General features: G+C 49.9%; 1 protein-coding gene across 1 annotated transcript in view; it reads right to left on the bottom strand.

Moving 5' to 3' along the window:
• Positions 1 to 1139: 1139 nt before the first annotated feature.
• C2CD2 (C2 calcium dependent domain containing 2) overlaps positions 1140 to 19729 on the bottom strand; it is a 49491-nt gene continuing 30901 nt past the window's right edge. The window contains exons 7-14 of the mRNA XM_019745721.3: positions 19526 to 19634; positions 18601 to 18665; positions 16436 to 16560; positions 15840 to 16014; positions 14942 to 15055; positions 14167 to 14294; positions 12058 to 12367; positions 1140 to 4940 (exon numbers count right to left, since the gene is read on the bottom strand). Of these exons, the coding sequence (XP_019601280.1) occupies positions 4729 to 4940; positions 12058 to 12367; positions 14167 to 14294; positions 14942 to 15055; positions 15840 to 16014; positions 16436 to 16560; positions 18601 to 18665; positions 19526 to 19634 (1238 nt within the window). The 3' untranslated portion in view covers positions 1140 to 4728. The remainder of the gene's footprint in view (positions 4941 to 12057; positions 12368 to 14166; positions 14295 to 14941; positions 15056 to 15839; positions 16015 to 16435; positions 16561 to 18600; positions 18666 to 19525; positions 19635 to 19729) is intronic.

The following is a 19729-nucleotide window of genomic DNA, read 5'->3' as shown; positions in this document are numbered from 1 at the left end:
CAGGTGGCTGAAGTAGACTACTTTGGGCAGCGTAGACAGAACTGGCAAGAAGACAGTGTCCGCCTGGAGGTGACCAGGAGATCAGGTTAGGAAAGCTGATAAATTGAGACAAGTTTGGTCTTCTAGTAGTCCATCCAGTCTCCTCTTGGAGTGGCAGCACAAAGTGGATCCCAGGTCGCACAGGAAGCTGTTCAATCCCAGGCCCGGGACACCTCAATCCTGAACAAGATGCCGGGCCATCGCCACCCTGCCACCACCTCAGCTTGAGACTCCGAATCTGAGCCCCTCGCATGGCTGGGGCTTTCCCTGGAGGTACTCGTCCCCTGAAATGCAAAGCTGTGACTCAGTCTGGGGAGCAGAGTGACCCAGCACGGTCAGGAAAGCTGAGAGGAAGGGGGGGGAGTCTGGTAATTCCTCCAGTGCTTCAGTTCTCCAGATGCTTCCACGCTTGGGCACAGCAACAAGAATGCAGCTGAAGGAAACAGAAACCGATGAGCAGGAAGTGGGGGTGCCGGCAGGGGCAGGGGCTGTGCGGGACGTGGCTGTGTGTGCACAGCTCCAGACCCAGCTGCTCCACGCCACCCAGGAAGTGCTATGAGGCCCACACAAGTGCAGACACATGCCATCCTTCCCACGGCCCCACTGGACGTCCGCTCCTGACCCCACGCTGCACTCACCTGTGGGCCACTGCTCGCTGGGATGTTGACAACAGGGGTCAATGGATGGATAAAAGCTTCCACCCCCAAGGGGACTTCGGCCCTCAGACAGTCCTTGGGGGTCACCAGGAGTCCCATGGCCACCTTGTGCCAGGTTTTGCCACTGGAGACCAGACCAAGCACACACGATGCACTATGACCCGGAAGCTCACTGCCAACGCTGACTTCCTAGTAAACGGTTCAGCCGCCCCAGGCATAAAACAGTGCTAAGTGGCTTCAAAAGATGTAAGGAGAACATTAGGAGGAAGGTCCTTGGCCAAGAACCGAGTAAGTTGGAAGCCTGTCCCATTAGGCCAACTCACCAAGCTAGTCACATGCAGTGACCAGTGAGGCACGTGAAAGAAGAAAGACCATGGTTCTGAGACCCTCAGAGAAATTCGGGACCTTCGGGCCAGCATGGGATTCAGCAAAAACAACTCGGTGTTTAGTGTTCCATGTGCACATTTATTTCTTTAAAGATTGTTCGCGTTCCAGCCACATCATGTCTAAATGAACCCCAACACACAGGGCTGACGGGGGACTGGAACCGGTGTTTAAAGTGCTACTGAGGAATACAATCATTGTCATGTCAATTCATCACCACACTGGATCACAAGCCAAACCTTTCCACATCCCTAGGAAACCTTTTATTTTCTTTTTTAAAAATGTAGCTTTGATGTGACATTGGGCAATAAAAACTACAAGCCTAAGTTATCAACGGTACATTCCTGACCCGTGGGAAGCTGGGTGAACTGGGCGGGTTAATGCCTCGTCACACGTACAGTAGGAATGCTGAAGACAGGGAATCAGAGGTAACCTGAGTTTGCTTTGCAGGATGTCGCAGTGCATCGTCCCTGTGTCGCTTGCTTTGGTAATCACAACATGGCAGGTTCGGGGCAGGGGACAGAGGGCCCGGCATCAGGGTCTCCGCCAACGCCAGGACTGTTTTCTATCCGGTACAGACAAGTGTTCTGACCTCGAAGGTCCACTAACTTGTATTGAGGTTCCAAGAGCCGTGGGATTGTTACCCAGCAAACGCCTGCGTTCAGTGGCAGCAGTATAAATTCATCTTTCCCTTTGTGCTCAAAAAGAAACTTTGCGACTTACTTCTATCTATGTGGCCAGTAGAACCAATCAGAAATCCAGACAGGCACCTAATTTGTGACTGGTTGGCAGCGACTAGCCTGATAGCCATCGCCAGGAATCAAGGGCTGGTTTTGAACTTAAACTTGAGACGTGGTTATATAAAGTGCTCTATGCCTTCCTCCTCACAGCAGGCTTTCAGTGCGCACAGACAATGAGATGGATTCTTTTGTTAATGCTGCATTAAATGCACTCACACTTAAAGCTCTTTTCACTCCTCCACAAACATAAGCACATCCTCACACAAAGCGGATGACAGAGCATTGCCAGATCATTAAAACCAACGTGCGCTCCTGGCTCCAGACAGACAGACACGTGTTAACATTAGTGCTCAGGAGGAATCACTTTTCAAATACCGCTGCAAAAATTTCATCAAGACCAGAAAACAAAACCAGAATCCCTCAAGCCACTAAAGTGTCTGGGAAAGATAAGGGAGGAGGTGATTTACAAATTAGCGGGTTTTGCATTTGGTGCAAAATCTTAATTGATATTTAACAACCCTAACGAGATTGACTTTACCATAAATACCCTACACCATTAAAAAACAAACCTGGATAAACAGCTCGGAAGACACATTCACAGTATCGATACAGCCCAGTCTCACGGTGCGCCCTGGTCCTCTGTAACTTCAGAAAAAGCCATTATGGAGACAGGGTGCGTGCATCTGGAGGAAGGGCTCCTGGGTCTTACTCCAGTGTACAGGAGCTCACGTGTATCCAACAGACACAAAGAACAGGAGCTCCGTGACAGCACTCTGCCTCCCGTAACTCACCGGCTTCACACGCAAGGGAGAGACACAGCCCACCTGGCACTTTCCCAGGACCCTGAAGAGGTTTCAAGTCACGAGGAAGTTGAGAAAGCAGAGCCCTTGACGAAGGTATTAAACAGCGATGCTCCTGGGGAATGGCTAAAAACAAAGTTTTTTTTTGAAAGAGAAAACTCAATCCAAAACTGATAACCTTCACACTGGAATAAATTGAGTCCATCTGAATTTCAAAATTAAACAAACAAAAAACTACTAAAAACTTCTGGTCAGTGCTTGATATTCTGACACACAATGTCTCCTTGGAATTAATTCTTCCATGTCACACGTTCTGCCTACGGCATGAGAAAGAACAGAAATCCTTCAAGTAAAACACAACATTAAAGTGACCGTCCATCCCCAAAAGATGAGCAGTGGGTTACCAACCTGTGGGGACCAACTTAGTATGAATGGATGTTGTAATGCCAGATGCAATTCTACAATGATTAAAACGAGAATATAATCTTTAAAAACAAAGGATCGTGAATAAGTCATTTTACAGTCACTTGATAATTCCTGGGACACCCAAGACTGTTTTAATGCACGTTTTACGTAGAATTCCTAATGTCGTTTTCTAAATTCTCCCTCCGTATAAAGGAAAAAAAATTCTATAATTTTGGTTTTTATAAAACTTTTTTGTTCCCATCAGTGGGTCTATTACCCCTGAAATACACATTTAAGGATTAACGAAAGCGCCTGTAGGAAGGTGTGCACCCAATTTCACATCTGTGACAAGGGTCAAGTTTTCGTAATAGCCTTTTAAATCTTGTTGGAGGAAAATGAATCTCATAAAACCATCAGAACCTTTCCCCCGAACGACAACTGCTTTTTAACAAGTACAGATCCTAAAAGTGGCACACACAGGAGCGGGCCGACGTGACAGTTTGGAATGAACCCAAGTGGTGTGCTACTGCGGAAAGTGGTTTGAAAGACACGAAGGGATAGTAAAATCATGTATCAAGTTTATCATTTTTTCCACCGGAAACCAAAACATGGCCATGCCAAAGTGCGTGAAGCATTCACAGTAGAATCTGAAGAGCTCCTGTAAAGAAGGGGCTTTGTCCTTCAACTTCCGTTCCTAAGGCTCACACCTGAGACATAAAAAGAATTTCCTCTTTTGCCCTAAAAGTACTTTGTTTCCGCTATTGGCAATATTTGGCAAACCAACCTTGGACCAAAGAAAATCCAGGCGTGTGTGGGTACCACGTTCTTAGCTGTCACTTATGGCTCCCAAGTTCACTGGACAGGCTTGCTGCACTCTCGTTTTGCAAGTGTGCCACACGGGGGGAAAAAATCCGTGTGTGGACTGCTCCACTGGTATTAGTCGAGTTTTTGACAACATAGAGAAAAATGTTAAAAACCACATAAGAGTTTATGTATCTCCCACTTGCAAATAGGCTCAAAGTAAATTTAGAAAAGTGTTCAGCATAATATGTGTGGGGTATATTCAGTATTTGCATAATTTTTCATGTCCTATGACTAAGAACAAAGGTAAGGGTCTTCCTACGTTTGTCACAGTGTTTCCATTCCTGTGTGATTTCTCTATTCACCGAAACCACTGATACCCCACCTCTCTCTGCTCAGGGCCAGCTGCACCGTGTTTTCTGGAGCTGCCAGTTCGGAGAGGTGACCTATGCATTCCATTCACGATGACAGCACAGAGGTTCGCCGGCTCCTTGTGACACGGCCCAGGCGTAGACTCAAAATCATACCCGTTGGAGCACAGAATGGGTGAGAGTGTCCCCAAACCTGCCCCATCCACACCCCTGTAGTATGTCCTTTAGTTCATAATGCCAATCTCCTTCTGATAGGAAACGTCAGCTCTCCGATCAGAGCACAGCCCACGTGCAGGCGCTGTGGGGTCTCCTGTGCCTCTGGTGGCCAGCTGGGTGTTGTCAGTTCTCTCGGGGGGGAACCTCCCAGCAGGACACCCAGTTTTCCTTCCCCTTTAGAAGATGACACTGCTGGGAAAACCGCAGCTAGACAAGGCGGGCTTCTGACGGCTCGCTGGCACGCGGGCCGGTCCTGATGGGTGGTGACATGGCCCACGTCTCCAGCGCGGCCGTGAAGGAGGCTGCCATCCCCGGCCTACGCACAGGGGTCCCCGTTCATGGTGCTCTTGCTTCTGTGCCTGGACAGCAGCTTCCGGTTGAGAATCCTGGTGAGTGTCGCCCCCTTCCTCCGGGCCCCCTCTGGCTGCTGCAGGAACACGAGGTCGTTGTGCGACTGGCTCAGGCCGGGGTCCTTCTGGTGATGCGTCCGGCGGAAGAACAGCTTGGCGCCTTTCCTTAAGATGCCTCCTGGAAGAGCACAGCACAGGAGGCTGGTCAGAGGGGCTGCGGGCGAAACGGCGGGATAACTAAGCCACGTTGAAAAAGAAAAGCCAGTGGGTATGACTCTAATAAGAAGCCATCGCTATCCCCATGCGACAACTGCTGGGACCTGGCTGGCCTGTGCACAACACCCGAGTTTCCAAGAAGAAATGAAGACTAGGAAAGCAGCAGCGGGGGCCGGACTATGATTCCCACCCCAGGGCAGGTGTTTAGGCCACTGACCTTCTCATCACACCAGATGCTGGCAGGCTGTCCTCACCTTGGCCCTCAGGTCCCCCAGACCCCCACTCCCCTCCACCCCTCCCTTTCATTAGGGAGGCGAAAACAGCAAAGCAGCACTGTATGCCTCCCAGAAGGCTGCTCGAGGTAGCAAACCCAAATTAAGGGCCCTGGGAAGAATGGCATTCACTTAGGAAAGTTAAATAACATTTATTCTTTGTGGGAGTAAGACTTCTTTTTTTGTAACTCCAGATCCTATTGTAAACACAGAGGGTGCCAGAAAAATGGATACACATTTTAAAAAAGGAAAAAACGATTAAAATTATAATAATATACACCAACAACAAAAGATGAATACAAGTCACATTTGACTTCTGCAATTACAAGAGGCGCTCAAAGTGGTTCCCATCAGCTTCCCGACACTTCTGATTACGGCAAACTACTGCTTGAGCAACGCTGACCAGCATCCATTTGTATCCATGTTTTTGCCCCCCCCCCCCGGGGTGTATTAGGTTTCATCATACGCAATGTCAGCCACTTGATCAGTGTTGACCTACCAAGCCTCAATTTCATATGGTTTGAGCAACTTGTATGTGATGTGAAGTAGCGGAACATGGAAGAGAAGAAATATTAGCAGCAGCAGCAACAGTAATTTCAACAGCAAGGATTCCTTAAAGATCAAATGGAAGCCACTACAGTCGGGGGGCGGGGAGGGGGGAACCCACTGACCTGCTCAGCCTTTCACAGATTCGCTTAACATTCACCAAGGCGAGCAAGGTCAAGAAGCCTTTCCAGCCTGTGAAACTCATTACCGCTTGCATGTAGGTGTTAATGACTTTGAAAGAAGATAGACCTGAGAATCACAGGGGAGCTTTAGAGCTAATCAGGCAATTCATGCTTTCCTGACGACAGATCCCACAAACAGTTCAACAGCCATGACCACACAACCCCCCACGGGGCGGGGGGAGGAGGGGGAGAGAGGGGCTGAATGGAAAGCAACGGTTTGCCCTCTGTCCCTGCCTCATCTGCAGACCTCTGGATAATCGACACTCGCTGGGCAAAGCCGCAGGCCCGTGACTTTCACTTATTGGCCCTGGAGTTAAGGGGGAGCCCTGCGTCCTGTGTGCTGTGCCCAGGCTAAGCAGCAAAAAGGGCCAGTTCGAGAGCCCCAAGGAATGGACCGATTTAATCTGCTCAAAGCTGCTGAAAAGACTGTAACATTTTTTATCTCTTTGGATCCAATTAAATAACCTATTCTGAAGAATCACTAGGACAGTTTTTACACCGATCTAAAGTCGGGAGCCGTGTGCAGAGTTAAAGGGTGGCTGGGAAAGGCATGGAGTAAGAGGGTGAGTATAGACATGTAAGTAAGTGGCCTTGCTCTTGTCTGTGGGCCTGACGTGTGACATCTGTGGGCCATACGTGTCCATTCCTGCAGCTCTTCAAACCCCTGTAAGAGGCAGCGTGTCACCGAAGACCACCAGTGTGGGTGCGTTAGGACACAGATCACTACCACCACGTGCATTTGACTTTGGCCAGTGGGTGCAGGCAGTGGTGCCCTCTGTTGAATGGCCTGGCGTTATCAAATGCTTGAGCGGAGTGAGGGGCTCCCAGGTTGGGGGGCCTGGGAGGTACTTCTGATCTGTAGGCACCTGCTTTTGGTTAAGCTTGGGGTCCCCGAAGAACACAACGTGGGGCTCTCACTGGAATAGAGGAGAGGTGGGAGGGGCTGAGGGCCCACTCAGCTTACCTGGACCCTTCTAACCCAACGCCCCACCCCCATCTCCCCAGGGGGAATGGAGTCTCCATTTCCGAAGCCCATTTCATGTATGTCCCTGCACTGAAACCACTCTGGGGTCTGGAGCCAGGGCCCAACGTGTGAGCAGGGCAGGGTTATGGGTTGGATTACGTCCCTGCAAAATTCCTGTGTTGGGGTCCTAACCTCTGGCCCCTCAGGAACCTCTGACCTTGTTTAGAGACAGAATCAGTACATGGTGACTAAGTTGCAGTGAGGTGACTGGGGTGGGCCCTAATCCAATCTGACTGGTGTCCTTATTGACAGGACATTTGGACCCAGACACACACAGGGGACACCACATGAAGGTAAAGACAGAGATGGGGGAAGGCTTCTACAAGCCAAGGAGCATCCAAGATGGCCAGCCACCACCAGAAGCTGAGAGAGACCTGTGACAGTTTCCCCCTCATGGCCTCAGGAGGAACTGATGACTCACCGGGCCTGTGTTCCCCTGACTTGATGTGACTTGTCATGGCTGCCATGGGGACAATATCGGCTTCTTGGATAGAGGACAGTCACATGAAGGGAGGTTTGCAATTCTACAGGCTGAAGCCCTGGATGCATCGTCTCTCACTGACCTCTGAGGGAGACCTTAGCCCTGGCTGACAAGTGAGGGAGCCGAGGCTTGGAGAGGTGACGTGCTCTGCCCTAGTAGCGTGGCCGGAGCGGGACGCCTGTGTTCCCATGCCCGCTCGTCTGTGCTGTTAAGGATGGCATCCATGCTAGGAGGGGACGGGACCTGCTCCTGAGAAGTGGCCAGCAGGTGTCTAAAGGGCACTTCTTTGGGCAGTCAGCGGAAAGGCCTCCGGGAGAGCAGGGTGAATGGCACCTCTCAGTCAGAGGATGTCACAGAGCAGAGCCCCGCACCCACGTGAACTCAGACAGAATGACAGAACTCTCAAGAGGCGTGCTGGTGACAGGTAAGATGGCATTCTAGTGATGCAAACCCACCTCAGGGCCCACCGTTTAACTCATCAAACAAGAAGGGTAACTAGCATAAACAGATGTCCTTGTCATTTCCAAATTTAAAAACATTACAACGTGTTTAAACTAGGCCGCTGCATCACAGTTACCTGGGGGGGGGGGGTAAAGTGGCCACTCCATGGGGGGTGTCGGGGCGAAGGGCCAATGAAGACAGGCAAGCATGCTCTGTCGCTCTGTCGTCAGCAGGGAAATAATACTAACGGGAGCTGCCTGGACTGACAACGGCTGTGTGGTCACTTGTCGGTGTGAACTTGGCTGGAGCGCCTGGGCCTGAGCTAAAAGAGACGGCCCTGGGTAATTAGATGGGCTTCATCCAGTCAACCAAATGCCTCAAGAACAAAAGCCAAGGTCTCCTGGAAAAGACGACATTCTGCCTCGAGGCTGCAGTGTCAGCTCCGGCCTGCAGGGCTGCCCTGCAGACTCCAGACTTGTCAGCCCAGAGTCATGTGAGCCAATCCCTGAAAGATGGAGCCTATTCGTTCTGCTTCTGTGGAGAACCCTGACTAGACAATATCTAAGTCTGGTGTGCCACACCGAACTTGGGGCCCACAGCATCTGTCACCTGTGCTGACAGGGAAATTCATGTCACGGGGCAAGAGGACCTGAGGCCGCCTGGGCTTTATAAGCCTAACTCCTTTACCCCAGGCCATCTTATCCACACCAACAGGCAAGAAGCAAGATTCAGACCTCACCCACAACCTGGAGGATTCCTTAAGGTAAAACTGGGAGACGGGTTGTGTGAAATTTGAGGCAAATAACCAAAATCTTAAATGGGGAACAGGCACGAGGGAAAAAAAATCTTTCCTTGGTTCTAGCACAGTGAAAAAAATCATAAGAAGGCTGAAAAATAAACAATATATGAAGGAATTAAAAATAATTATTCTAAATTACAGCCTTCATGACTTTATTCCTTTGTCTCCGTAGAGTCTCAGAGACGTAGAAAGCTCATTGAAGAATCTGAAATCTGATAGGTAGGAAAACAGCGACCAAAAGCAACCTTATCAATTGTCCTTTGCTGCCCAAAGTCCACCTGTAGATTTCAAGTCGAACCACAGACGGTCCGTTTATGGAAGTGACTATTCTTTAGCACTGGAGGACAATTCAGGCACCAGTCTGTATGTATGTCACCGCGACGTTGTTTTGTCCCGTCACGTAACAGAGATGTGCCCTCCCCTGACCAGCCAAGACGAAGGTGCTATTCTAACCTGACCAGTGCATTTTCTGGAGGAAAACAGGGAAACTAGCCCCCTGCGAAGGGAAAACCAGAAAGGGAAGGGGAGCAATTCTTGCTTTGCAATAACCTATGCTTTTTTCATAGCAAGGCTCCACTTAATTTTCTAAAAGAATATAAGACAAAAATAACTTACTGTGTAGGCAATTAATTGTGGTTGGCATAGCGATCCTCTTAAGTTAAAAGGAATGAGCAGGAGGTGAAGAGAAGGAAGAGGTGAGGAGTATGTGAGAGCAAAACAAGAATGAAAGACAGTGAGAGTTTGGAAGCACTGACGTTAATCAAACATATGAAATTCCTGTGCAGGACATTTGGCAAGGTTACTGGGTGTTGTTTTTAAACTTATTAATATTTTCCCATCAATATTTTTGTCCTTAATTGTGGTAAAATACATGTAACACAAAATTTACCATCTTAACCGTTCCTAAGTGTACATTTAGTCATGCGAAGTGCATTCCGTGTGGGGACGACCATATTAGCACTTTATTAAGCTAAACAATAACCCTAAATGTGGGGAGCAGATATCCTGTATTGGCTGCAGCATCATGACACATACATTTACAAATGGCAAAATTCCAGAATTCTACCTACGCAGCCACTCTCAGAAACCCAGTACAAAACTGCTTGCTACAACAGCAAGTACTCTTGCTACAACAGAGGGCTCTTCAGCCAATAAAATAAGCTTTAGTTTAAAAATGAGAGAAGACTCCACTGAGCTACTCCCTATATCACCAGTTTAAAAAAAAAAATTGGGGTGGAAAACGAAGCTACTCATATTTGGCGCCCGTCACACATACTCATCGAAGGTTCTGATGATGCTAAGAACAAATCTCTCTGCAAACGCTGGAATGAAGAAGCAACTTTAAAACAGTGTCGCATCTGCCCCTCTAAAAGCCTGGAGTCCGTGGAGCGTGAGCGTGGAAGGCACAGCAGACGTGACATCCTCTTGGTGACCCCAAACGCCAAGCCTCAGAGTGTGAGCTGGAGGTGGCCCCCACCACACCTGCCCAGCACCTTGGTCCCCAAAAGTGCCTTTTTTGAGGGATGTCACCCACCTGGTCGGTGATAGGAAAGGAGCAAGATGGCCATGGCACAGCAAGGAGAGAAACCCAAGGGTTGAACTCTCTCCAGAAGGAAAGCAGAGGGAGGAAGGAGGAAGCAACGGGATGAATGAACAGTGGTCCCTGAATGGACCCAGGGTCAGCGAGCTTGGCCTTCAGAATGAACCAGGAGGGAGGGTTGGGAGGTCTGGGCTCCGTGAGGAGAAGAGGAAACGCACCGTTGGTGGCAGAAGGGAGGCAAGGGGTGCCCTACCGGCACCTCGTTTTCTACCTTTCCTGGTGCCCACCTGCCTTCCTCAGGTCCAGGTGAGCTCCCTTGGGCTGCCCTGGCCCCCAAATGAAGACCAGAGCGGGGTGTGCTGCCCTGTGGGCTGTCAGCCAGGCCACCTCTTCCACAACCTTGGCCGAGCCTTATGGACAGAAGCGAGGGAGTGCCAGAGGTCACTGCACAGGTTACAGCTTCCCACACTGCCCCAAGTCACCAGACTCTGTCCACGGATTAACACACGCCAGACCCCACAGCAAGTGGGCAGATGGCGGCCCATGGTCCCATCTTTATCACATGGTCTGGAAACCATACCCAGGAACTCTTCTCCTCTCTCTTTCCTTCTAACTTACAGCTCCTCCCCCATCTGTCCCTGCTCACTCTGGCCATAGCGTGGGCCGTGGGGGTGGAACACAAAGCACACAGGACAGAGGTGGGTGAGGACGAACGCAGACCCTCTACAGTGGGACTCCGGCCTCGGCCCCACAGACACGGGGCCATGTGATGCTGTGTGGGGCACTGAGCAGCACCCCAGCTCTACCTGCCTGGTCCAGCAGCACCCCCACTCTCAGCTGTGACACTGGAACCAGTCTCCAGACACTGCCAATGTCCCCTGGGGCACAATCTCCCTGTCTGAGAACCACTGGTCTTGGCACCAAGAACGAAGGAGCAGAGAGGCCATGGCAGAACAGCTGACCAAGGATCCCGACCAACGGGGGTGGCCTGCACTCTCGGGGAGCCAGGACTTAGCGCCAGTCACACCTGCCACTCCTGGCGGGGCTCAGGGTCTGCCCGCGGCTCCCGTCCTGTCTTCTGCACTGGGGACTCCTCCCTGCCTGGCAGGTGGGCACATACTCGGAGGCACATCCCTGTTTATGGAGGAGGGAGCTGAGGCCCAGTGAGTCTTGAAGTCTCACATCTGGAGGTGACCCCCAGTCCCTAGACTCCAGGTGTCTTCAGGTCACTCGCATTCAAAGCGCTGACACAGTGAAAAAATTCACAAATTTGAAGCACTGATTTAGAACTAATGAAAACAAGGGATTATTCTAATAAAATGATCACCTCATCACTACACACATACTAAGTTAATTGGTTAACTTTCTGGGCAGCTTATCTCCCCGTGGATCCCATAGGTCCCAGGGGTGAGGTGTGGTTTGCTTTTACGATAGTTGGGACAGGAGAGTCTGAGGGACAAATGAGCAGAGGTGCCAATCTCTGAGCAGAGGGGAACCCAGCCGCTGCCCAGCTTTGTGGGGGAGAACTCAGACAGAGGAGGGCGCCCTAGGCATGCCCCCAAATGCGGAGAGATGACCCGGCCACTCACTCAGGACTCTGGTGTGCCCGCCCCACGCTGCCCAGGCTCTAAACAGGCTCAGCCCTTCAGCACAGGTGTTTGTGTTGGGGATGCTGAGGGTAGGACAGGGTGGAGAGTAGGAACAGGAAGCAGACAGGGGAACGAAGCTTGGAAAGCAGCAGGAGAGCAAAGCAGCAGGAGAGCAAAGCCATCGGGTGGGGGCGGGGGCGCGTACCTTTATGCTTTCTGGCAGCGCCTGGCTCCGAGACACTCAGGGAGCTCTCTGACAACTCATCCGCATCGGGGACCCGTGGGGCTTGGCCGTCCCACACCTCAGCCTGCGACTCCTTCTCCAAGTCCAAGGAGGCCAGCTCGCCATCCTGGGGCTCCAGGACCAACGGGGACCGTGCGGAGGCCTCCTCCTCGGGCCAGGCAGAGGACACAGCTGCTGCCGGCTGGGACAGGGCATCGTCCTCGCGGGTGCTGTCCATGGAGGCTGCGTAGTCCAGCATCAGGGCAGCGTCACTGTCCTGACATAGCGAGGTCTGTCCAGGGACGGAGAGAGACGTGTCAGTAGGAGGGAAGATGACCTGGACACACCGACATTTGTGTGGAAAAGCCCGTCCCAACCCCTGACTGGTGATTTCCAAGTGTAGACGCGGCCCGGCCCCCAAGGAGGCAGCTCATGAAACAGGCCGCTGCGCAGCAGGGGGCCGGAAACAGCAGGTCTCCACTCAGGCCAGAGGGTGGGGCGGCCCTGAGTTCGCAGTGTGAGGGTGTGGCAGAAGCAGGTGACATCCCTCCCCCAGCAGATGGCCTTGCTGGAAGAGTTGTGGGAAGGCCCAGAGGTGAGATGGACGAGTGAGCACACAGGGGGAGCGAGGACGTGAGCTTGAAGCTCCAGGTTCAGGTCACTTGTGAAGCTTTGTGCCCACGGCAAGTAGGAACTAATCGGTACACACCGTGTATCCCAAGGATTATACTTGTGTGCAAAACATGTAGGTGCTAAAGTAACCCACAGGGTTGGGAGTCAGGAAAGGGGCTCCCTGGAGGGTGGGAGAGTGACAGCAGGGGACATGGAGCCAGTCTGCTGTTGTGTATCTGGGAGCAGTCGCACAGGAACGCCTGCTTAGTGACAACTGACAACTGCACTTTTCTGACTTAAGTGCCAGCTTGCACAAGTCCCCACTGACTCCGATGGGACAATTTCAGCATCAGTAGAAATAATAACTGCAGTGGGTTGGGAACATTACATGTTAAGATCTACGCATTACGAATGATTCTAAAACAAAACCTTAGAGAAAGCATAGGGGAGACTGGTCATACGTGTAATCCTTATTTCATTTGCATTCATCTACAACTAAAAAAACAAAACAACCCTTCAGTCCTTGGGCCTGGGCACTTCCAGAGACGCCATCGCCGCCTGCTGGCTGCTGCTGGAAGCGCATGCAGGAAACCCAGCGAGTCACCGCCTGGCTCTTCCGTGGTGATGCTCAAGGCCACCTGCCCGCTGTGCCTGTTGAGCACTGGCCACCCACACCCTGAATATAACATTGGTGACACACCTCTGGCACCTCCTGTAACCCATTCTGGCCCTTCTCCCAGCAGCTGAGAGGTTGATTTTCAGTGTGCCGTCCTGTCTTATTCTCTGGGTGCCCTCAAAGCATCAGTGCGCCCTCAGGGCTCAACAATTCTTCCTCTCGGCCCCTCCCACCATCATATCTCCCAACCGTCCCTCCATTGCTCACACTCTCCTTGTTCGTTCTGAAATGTTAAAAAGGAGTTAGGGACTGTCATGTGGCCCCTTGCCCTGGGGCTGGCCTCTCCAGCACCCTGGGCTGCTTGGCACCCCCAGGGATGGCCTCGCACCCACCATCTGCTCTGGACAAACATCACAGAGCAGGAGAAGGAAGGAATGAGGGTTGGGATATGTTCAAAGCCAGCTGGACTTCTCTCTGATTGCAAAACGCATAAACATTCATTGCAAAAAATTTCAATGGTTTGGAAATGTGTAATGTGGAAAGTGAAATCTCCCCATAATCGGGTGGTGATAAGGTGGAGGTTTTATCACAACAGGGAGTCTTACATCAGGTAGGACTTTCTCTTTCAGTAACTTTCCTTCAAATGATTCACCAACTTCCCAACAACCAAAGCACCCCCTGGTCAGAAATGTTCAAGTTTCCTTCATAAACAGGATAAGCTGTGAGAACAAATTCCAGGGACCGCCCCCTGCTGGGTGAGGGGGCGGAACTGACATTTGTAAATGGAACTTTCTGGATGTAGATCAAGAGCTACAAGGGGAGGGGCAGAGGCCACGGACAGCGCGGCGCCCCTGCGGCCGCACCTTGGAGACCCCTGATATGATGATGGTGCTTTTCTTCCGCGGAGACTTGAGCTTCAGCTTGGAAGATTCACTGAGCTGTCGAATGGCGACTTCAGCCACGGGATCCGAGCCATTGAGCACCAACAGTTCTGCCGGGGGAAGGCGGTGTGGACACATTAGCCAAAGTTGAAAACTCTGTGGAACCTCACGCTACCGCTGCCGGTCTGTGTGGGTCTGTGTGGTCACATGACACGCATTGACAGGTCCACTCAAGATCCGTGCACGTCTGTGTAAGTTATCCCCTGATCAAAGTGATGAAACACAAGTAACGCAACTACACAAACAAATCTCTAACCTTTGGGGGGATTCTGAACTTTGACAGGCAATACAGTCACTCCTTTCCGCTGGCCAGAGTGGTTAACCAGCTACGATGGTGTTTCATGGGACAGGAAAGACAAAAATAAGGTCATCTTTAGGAGTCCTACTTGCTTTATGGTGTTCATGTAACTGGCACGTTGGACAAAATGGGCAGAAATTTTATAAAGTGAGATGTAAGCTGGGTTTTATGTGTATTTTGTTGAAGCGCCCGCTGTCACTCAGGCGGGGCCCCTAACGCCACCCCTGGTCTTCAATCAATTTCGATTTCCATTTTCTGCCTCTAGTTTTTCAGTTATTACTCAAAAGAGCTTCCCAAAATCCCACGGGAAATGCACACTTCTCATCAGACGAGACGCTGTGTGTGTGTGTGAGAGGAGCCCGAGAGAAGGGGCAGCGCCGACAGCGTGCTTTCCGTTACCTGTGTCTGAAGACGACAGTGTTTTACTGACAGGAGCGCCGTGGCAGGCTACGGCGTGGACGGAGATGTCCTTCTCAATCACCTTCACCTTGACAGGCGTCCTCAGGGGAGACTCTGCCAGGGAAAAGCCCTGGTTACAATGGCCTCCACGCATGGTCTGGACCTACAGTTACCGGGAAGTGAAATGGCACCTCACTTCAACTCTACTTCACGCCACTGGAAAAGGCACGGGCCCAACCTTAAGAATAACCTCTCTTCTTTTCTTGGGAAGGGAGCAGCAAAAAAAGGGTGTTGAAGCTTAGGTTTAAATAAAATTTCAGAAACGTTTTAATTAAGCCAGAATTTCACTTTGTTTTGCGTTGAAGAACTGTGCCAAGCCATTTATTTTGGGAAGATAATACTTCTGTACTAGCAGAGACAGTATAAATAAAATAACGAATCATACACTGATACAGAAGTAGCATCCAAGGTGGTAGCTGTGGGCACAGGTACCAGTTTCAGCTGGATCTAAAATGCCTGCTCGTCAAGGCTTCTAATAAATGACGTTTAATATAAGAAACTCTGTGTTTCAAGACAGTATGCTATCCCCATGCACACGTAATGGAGTCCTTAATTTAACTGTGTCATCTAATATCTACATTTCAGCTTCAGAATATACTACAGGGTTGAACCTTGCTTCGGCTTGTCATGTATTCATTTGACAAAATTGAAAGGTAATTTTCTTTAAAAAAAAAAGAAAAAAGAAAAAAGCTACGCAAAAGTCTCGCCAATGACCACTCTCCCTGTGCCGTGAGATTTTCTTAAAGCAATGGCCCACGGCCTGCAGTTCAGAGACAAGACCTTATAGGGAGAGAGGGGCTTTCGAGCTCCGGCGGGGAGCCGGTTTCTGTTCTCTCACCAGAGCTCAGCGGGGACGCCCTCCCTGCGTCGAAGCGAGGCTTGGTTTTCACGGCAGTGACAGTAGTGACAACTGTCCCACATGGCATCACCGTGCGGTCTTTTTCTATCTTGGCAGCAGGAACAGGCAGCGGCGTCTGCCAGGATTTCACTTCAGTGGGTTCTACGTAACAGAACTGCAGAAAAGGCCGGTTACGTCTCCTAGTCAGTGCACTGATGTCCTCAGTGAGGGCCCCTTCATATTATCATGAACCCAGGTGACCCCAGAATTGACAGAGGGCGATGGAACCCGTGCTCCAACCCAGCACCACGGAATGAAGGGGGCACACGTGAAGGAGCAAACGACATAAAATAGCCCTTTCTGGGTTTGGCCCATGTGAACCAGCCTCACGGAAGGTCACGTCACATGGCAGACAGACAGCCCGACAGGGTCCCGGGCAGGAAGTGTCCGGTCCAGTCTGGAAATGCAGGGTATGAAATAGCAGCTCTTCTCCAATGAGCTTCATGCTTCACATTGAAGCCAGAGCAAGACTCTGACAGGGAGAAACAAAGGTGCCCTTCATCTTAAGTGGGTCGAGCTGGGGCTTGGCCACGTACCTCTGCAGTGACCGACCCCAACACCGGGCTGCTCGCTGAGGGCCCGCCGGTCAGCGTAAAGCTTTGCAGCCCGGAAGGTTGCTTCTTAAACAAATCTAAAGGAACAGTTGTCATCGCCAGCAGAGCTAAAAAGACAGGAGACAAGCAGTGAGCACCGCGGACATTTCCATGGGACTCCACGGGGTCCCACGAGAGCAAAAAGGGCTGCGTGAGCTGCTGCAACCCAAACAAACTCCAGATTACATCCTGTTCACTTGAAAACATCTGACAAATGTCAGTCATAAAAGACAAAAAAGGCTAAGAGATGTGAAGATTACGGGCAATGTCTGAACCTGTACTAGAGTGGAAAATATACACAAAACAGGGTTCTACGGAAAGTAACCTCACAGGGCGATCTGATCACAAATTCCTAGTGGGGCAGGTCCTGGTGGCCTAGTCATCAGGCCCCGGGCATGACTTCTCGAGTAAAAGGCTTATGGGCCGTAAGCCAGCCCCATCCACTGTTTCTGTGCATCCAGGTCCACACGCCTTTGACGTGCCTCTTTCAGACGCCCTCCTGCTAACACCTGACCCCTCAAGTGGGCACATAATCTGAACCAGCCTGGAATCCGAGCCCCACCTTGATCTCCCACCTCCATGTAATCTTCCCTCCTTAACCTCAATGCATAAAAGCTGCAGAACTGCCCGTTTTGGGAGCGTCTTGCTTCCCAGCACACATTGTCAGTGGCTCAAATAAACGCTTATAAGAATTCTCTACAGGTTGGGATGTTTCTTACATTGACCAAAACAACTGCTATGAAGGACATCAGTGGGTCAACTGATGAAAATTGGAATATGGGCGGTGGATGGAAGACTGTGTCAGTGTAAATTCAGGAAGTTGATATGGTACCGTGGACACACGAGAATATCCCAATTCGTAGGCACCAAAGAATGTAGGGGTAAGAAGCCATGATGCATGGAATTACCCTCAAATGTGCACACATCTACGTGTGTGTGGGTGTGGGTGTGTGCACGCACGTAGAGAGAGAAAACGCACAAGCAAGAGTGACCAAGTGTGAGCACATGTTAAAGTGAGTCTGAGTAAAGGTTATGTGGTTCTTTGGTTTGCTTTTTTAAGTTTGATATTTCACAGATCCCATCAGGCTAGACAGGAATGAAATCCCAGTGGAGCCAGCAGGAGTGGGCCCCAGCGATGGACCAGGCAGCTTCTCCCCAAGCAAACCCTGGCCCCGCCCTGTGTTCCCACACCTGCTGGCTCTGGGAATGTCAGATCTTATCTCAGGAGCAGCCCAGGTAAGTATCTCAAGGTTGCAGATTAAGTTGCCTCAGAATTCTTGCTAATAACCACAACCTCGAATGGCTTTTTGCTGTGTCTTTCTAGCATTAGGCGATAACCAAATGACTTGGTTGCACAGCTGAGTAAGCCAGGTAAGGGTTCCCCCTCCATTTTGGTTTGTTTATGGGGATTTTTTTAAAAAACCTAATAAATATTGAAACAACTGACTTACACGCAGGCACCCATATGGTCCTCAGTGAATTTCCCTCTCATGATTGCTCTCTTGTACCTAAAGCATGTATCCAACTTAAGTCACTGTGGCTTATTTTACAAGAACAAGCCAGTTAAAATCCACAGAGACAGGAAGTAGGACGGTGGAGCCAGGGGCTGGGGGAGGAGGAAATGGGAGGTGTTTAGTGGGGACAGAGTCTCAGGTTAGCAAGATGAAGAGGGTTCTGGAGATGATGGTGGTGATGGTTGTGAATGTTCTTAACGCTGCTGAGTTACACTCAAAAATGGTTAAGATGGCACACGTCATGTTACAAACATTTCATCACAATTTTTTTTAAAAAGGTCTATTGAGGCTAAGAGATTTGAGAACTGCTTCTCTAAGCCAAGAATTATTTAATAAAAGATTTTGGATATTTGCCAAAAAAACAAACAAACCAAAAAAACCAGTTGAATATACTCTTTCCCAAAAATGTGTGACCTTGTTAACAACTGAAATGGCCTTTCAACCAAACATGCCCTTGGGGAGACCAGGAGTGGTTTGGGGGGAGGGGCCGGCCTCCTCTGGGTCTCCTGCCTCCCCAGCTTCCCAAGGTCGTGCTCAGGAAGATGAATGATGCTCCCAGAGAGCAGGGTCTCCGTCCACCCGCTCACCACCCACCTTCTGAGGGTCGCCCATCCTCTGAAATCTGCAGGTGCAATTCCTTCGACTTGGCATTCAGCTCACTGGGGGAAGGAAAAAGAGCAGTGAATCCTTCAAAATGCTTTATTTGTTTTCGAAATAGTATTATTTTCTGATTATAGAAAGGAACAAAAAGTCATCATCAATGTTCTTAAAAACTAGAGCGACATATAACCCAAACTATAAAAATTGTGTGCAACCTCACGCTCTAGAACTGGTTGATTATTACTTGGTGATTATTCTCCCAGGATTATTGGATAGAACTTTCTGGATGATGATGGAAATAGTCTATATAGAGGCTATCAAATACGGTGGCTACTAACCACATATGGCTTTTGAGAACTTGAAATGTGGCCAGTGCAAACGGAGGGGCCGGATTTAATTTTGTTTAATTTTAGCTACTTGAAATTTAAAGCGCCACATGTGGCTATTAGTTATTTTATCGAGAAGGCTAGTGATGTAATTTCTAAAAACAAAATAGAGAACATAACACACCTCCTTCCATGTTTGTAGCCTATTCTTTTCACTTGAGTTATCATGGACATCTTTCCATGTTAATACCTACAGAGCAACACCATTTTTCATAGGCATCTAGTATCCCCGTATCTGGCCATATGAGATTTTATTTAGCCAATTCCTTACCAACCAACCCAATAACAGTTCTCTCTTGTCACGACAGGGCATGGGATAGAGGTGAGGAGGAAATTGATACTAAGAGCTGCCTTCAAAAAGAAATCCATGTTTGACTTAAAGTGACTGCAGATGGTCAATATGCTTTAAAAAAAAATTTTTTTTTAAACTTTTTTTTTGGTCTGAACAATGCGACAAAATGACCTCAGGATTTGGCAGTCTTGAATAGGTGTAGCTGTGGAAACCCAAGCCTATGGTAACGGGCTGTACGCACAAGGTGAATTCTTCTTCCCAGCTGAGGTCACTAGTGTTTTTCGGGAGCGTGCTGGACAGCTTCTGAACAGGGTCGTTCAGCTGAACTGCACACAGTAGGTTCACGTTGCCTGTAATCAGAGGGCCAAGGAAAAGCTTCTATTTTTGTTTCTTAATCGCTGTAAGACATTTCTGCATGTAAAAGGAAGGCTGACTAAAATGCCTA

The sequence above is a fragment of the Rhinolophus sinicus genome, chromosome 17 (assembly GCF_057876585.1).
Source record: "Rhinolophus sinicus isolate RSI-liver-muscle chromosome 17, RSI-T2T, whole genome shotgun sequence".
NCBI classification, from domain to species: Eukaryota; Metazoa; Chordata; class Mammalia; order Chiroptera; family Rhinolophidae; genus Rhinolophus; species Rhinolophus sinicus.
This window is presented reverse-complemented; position numbering and strand designations above follow the sequence as displayed.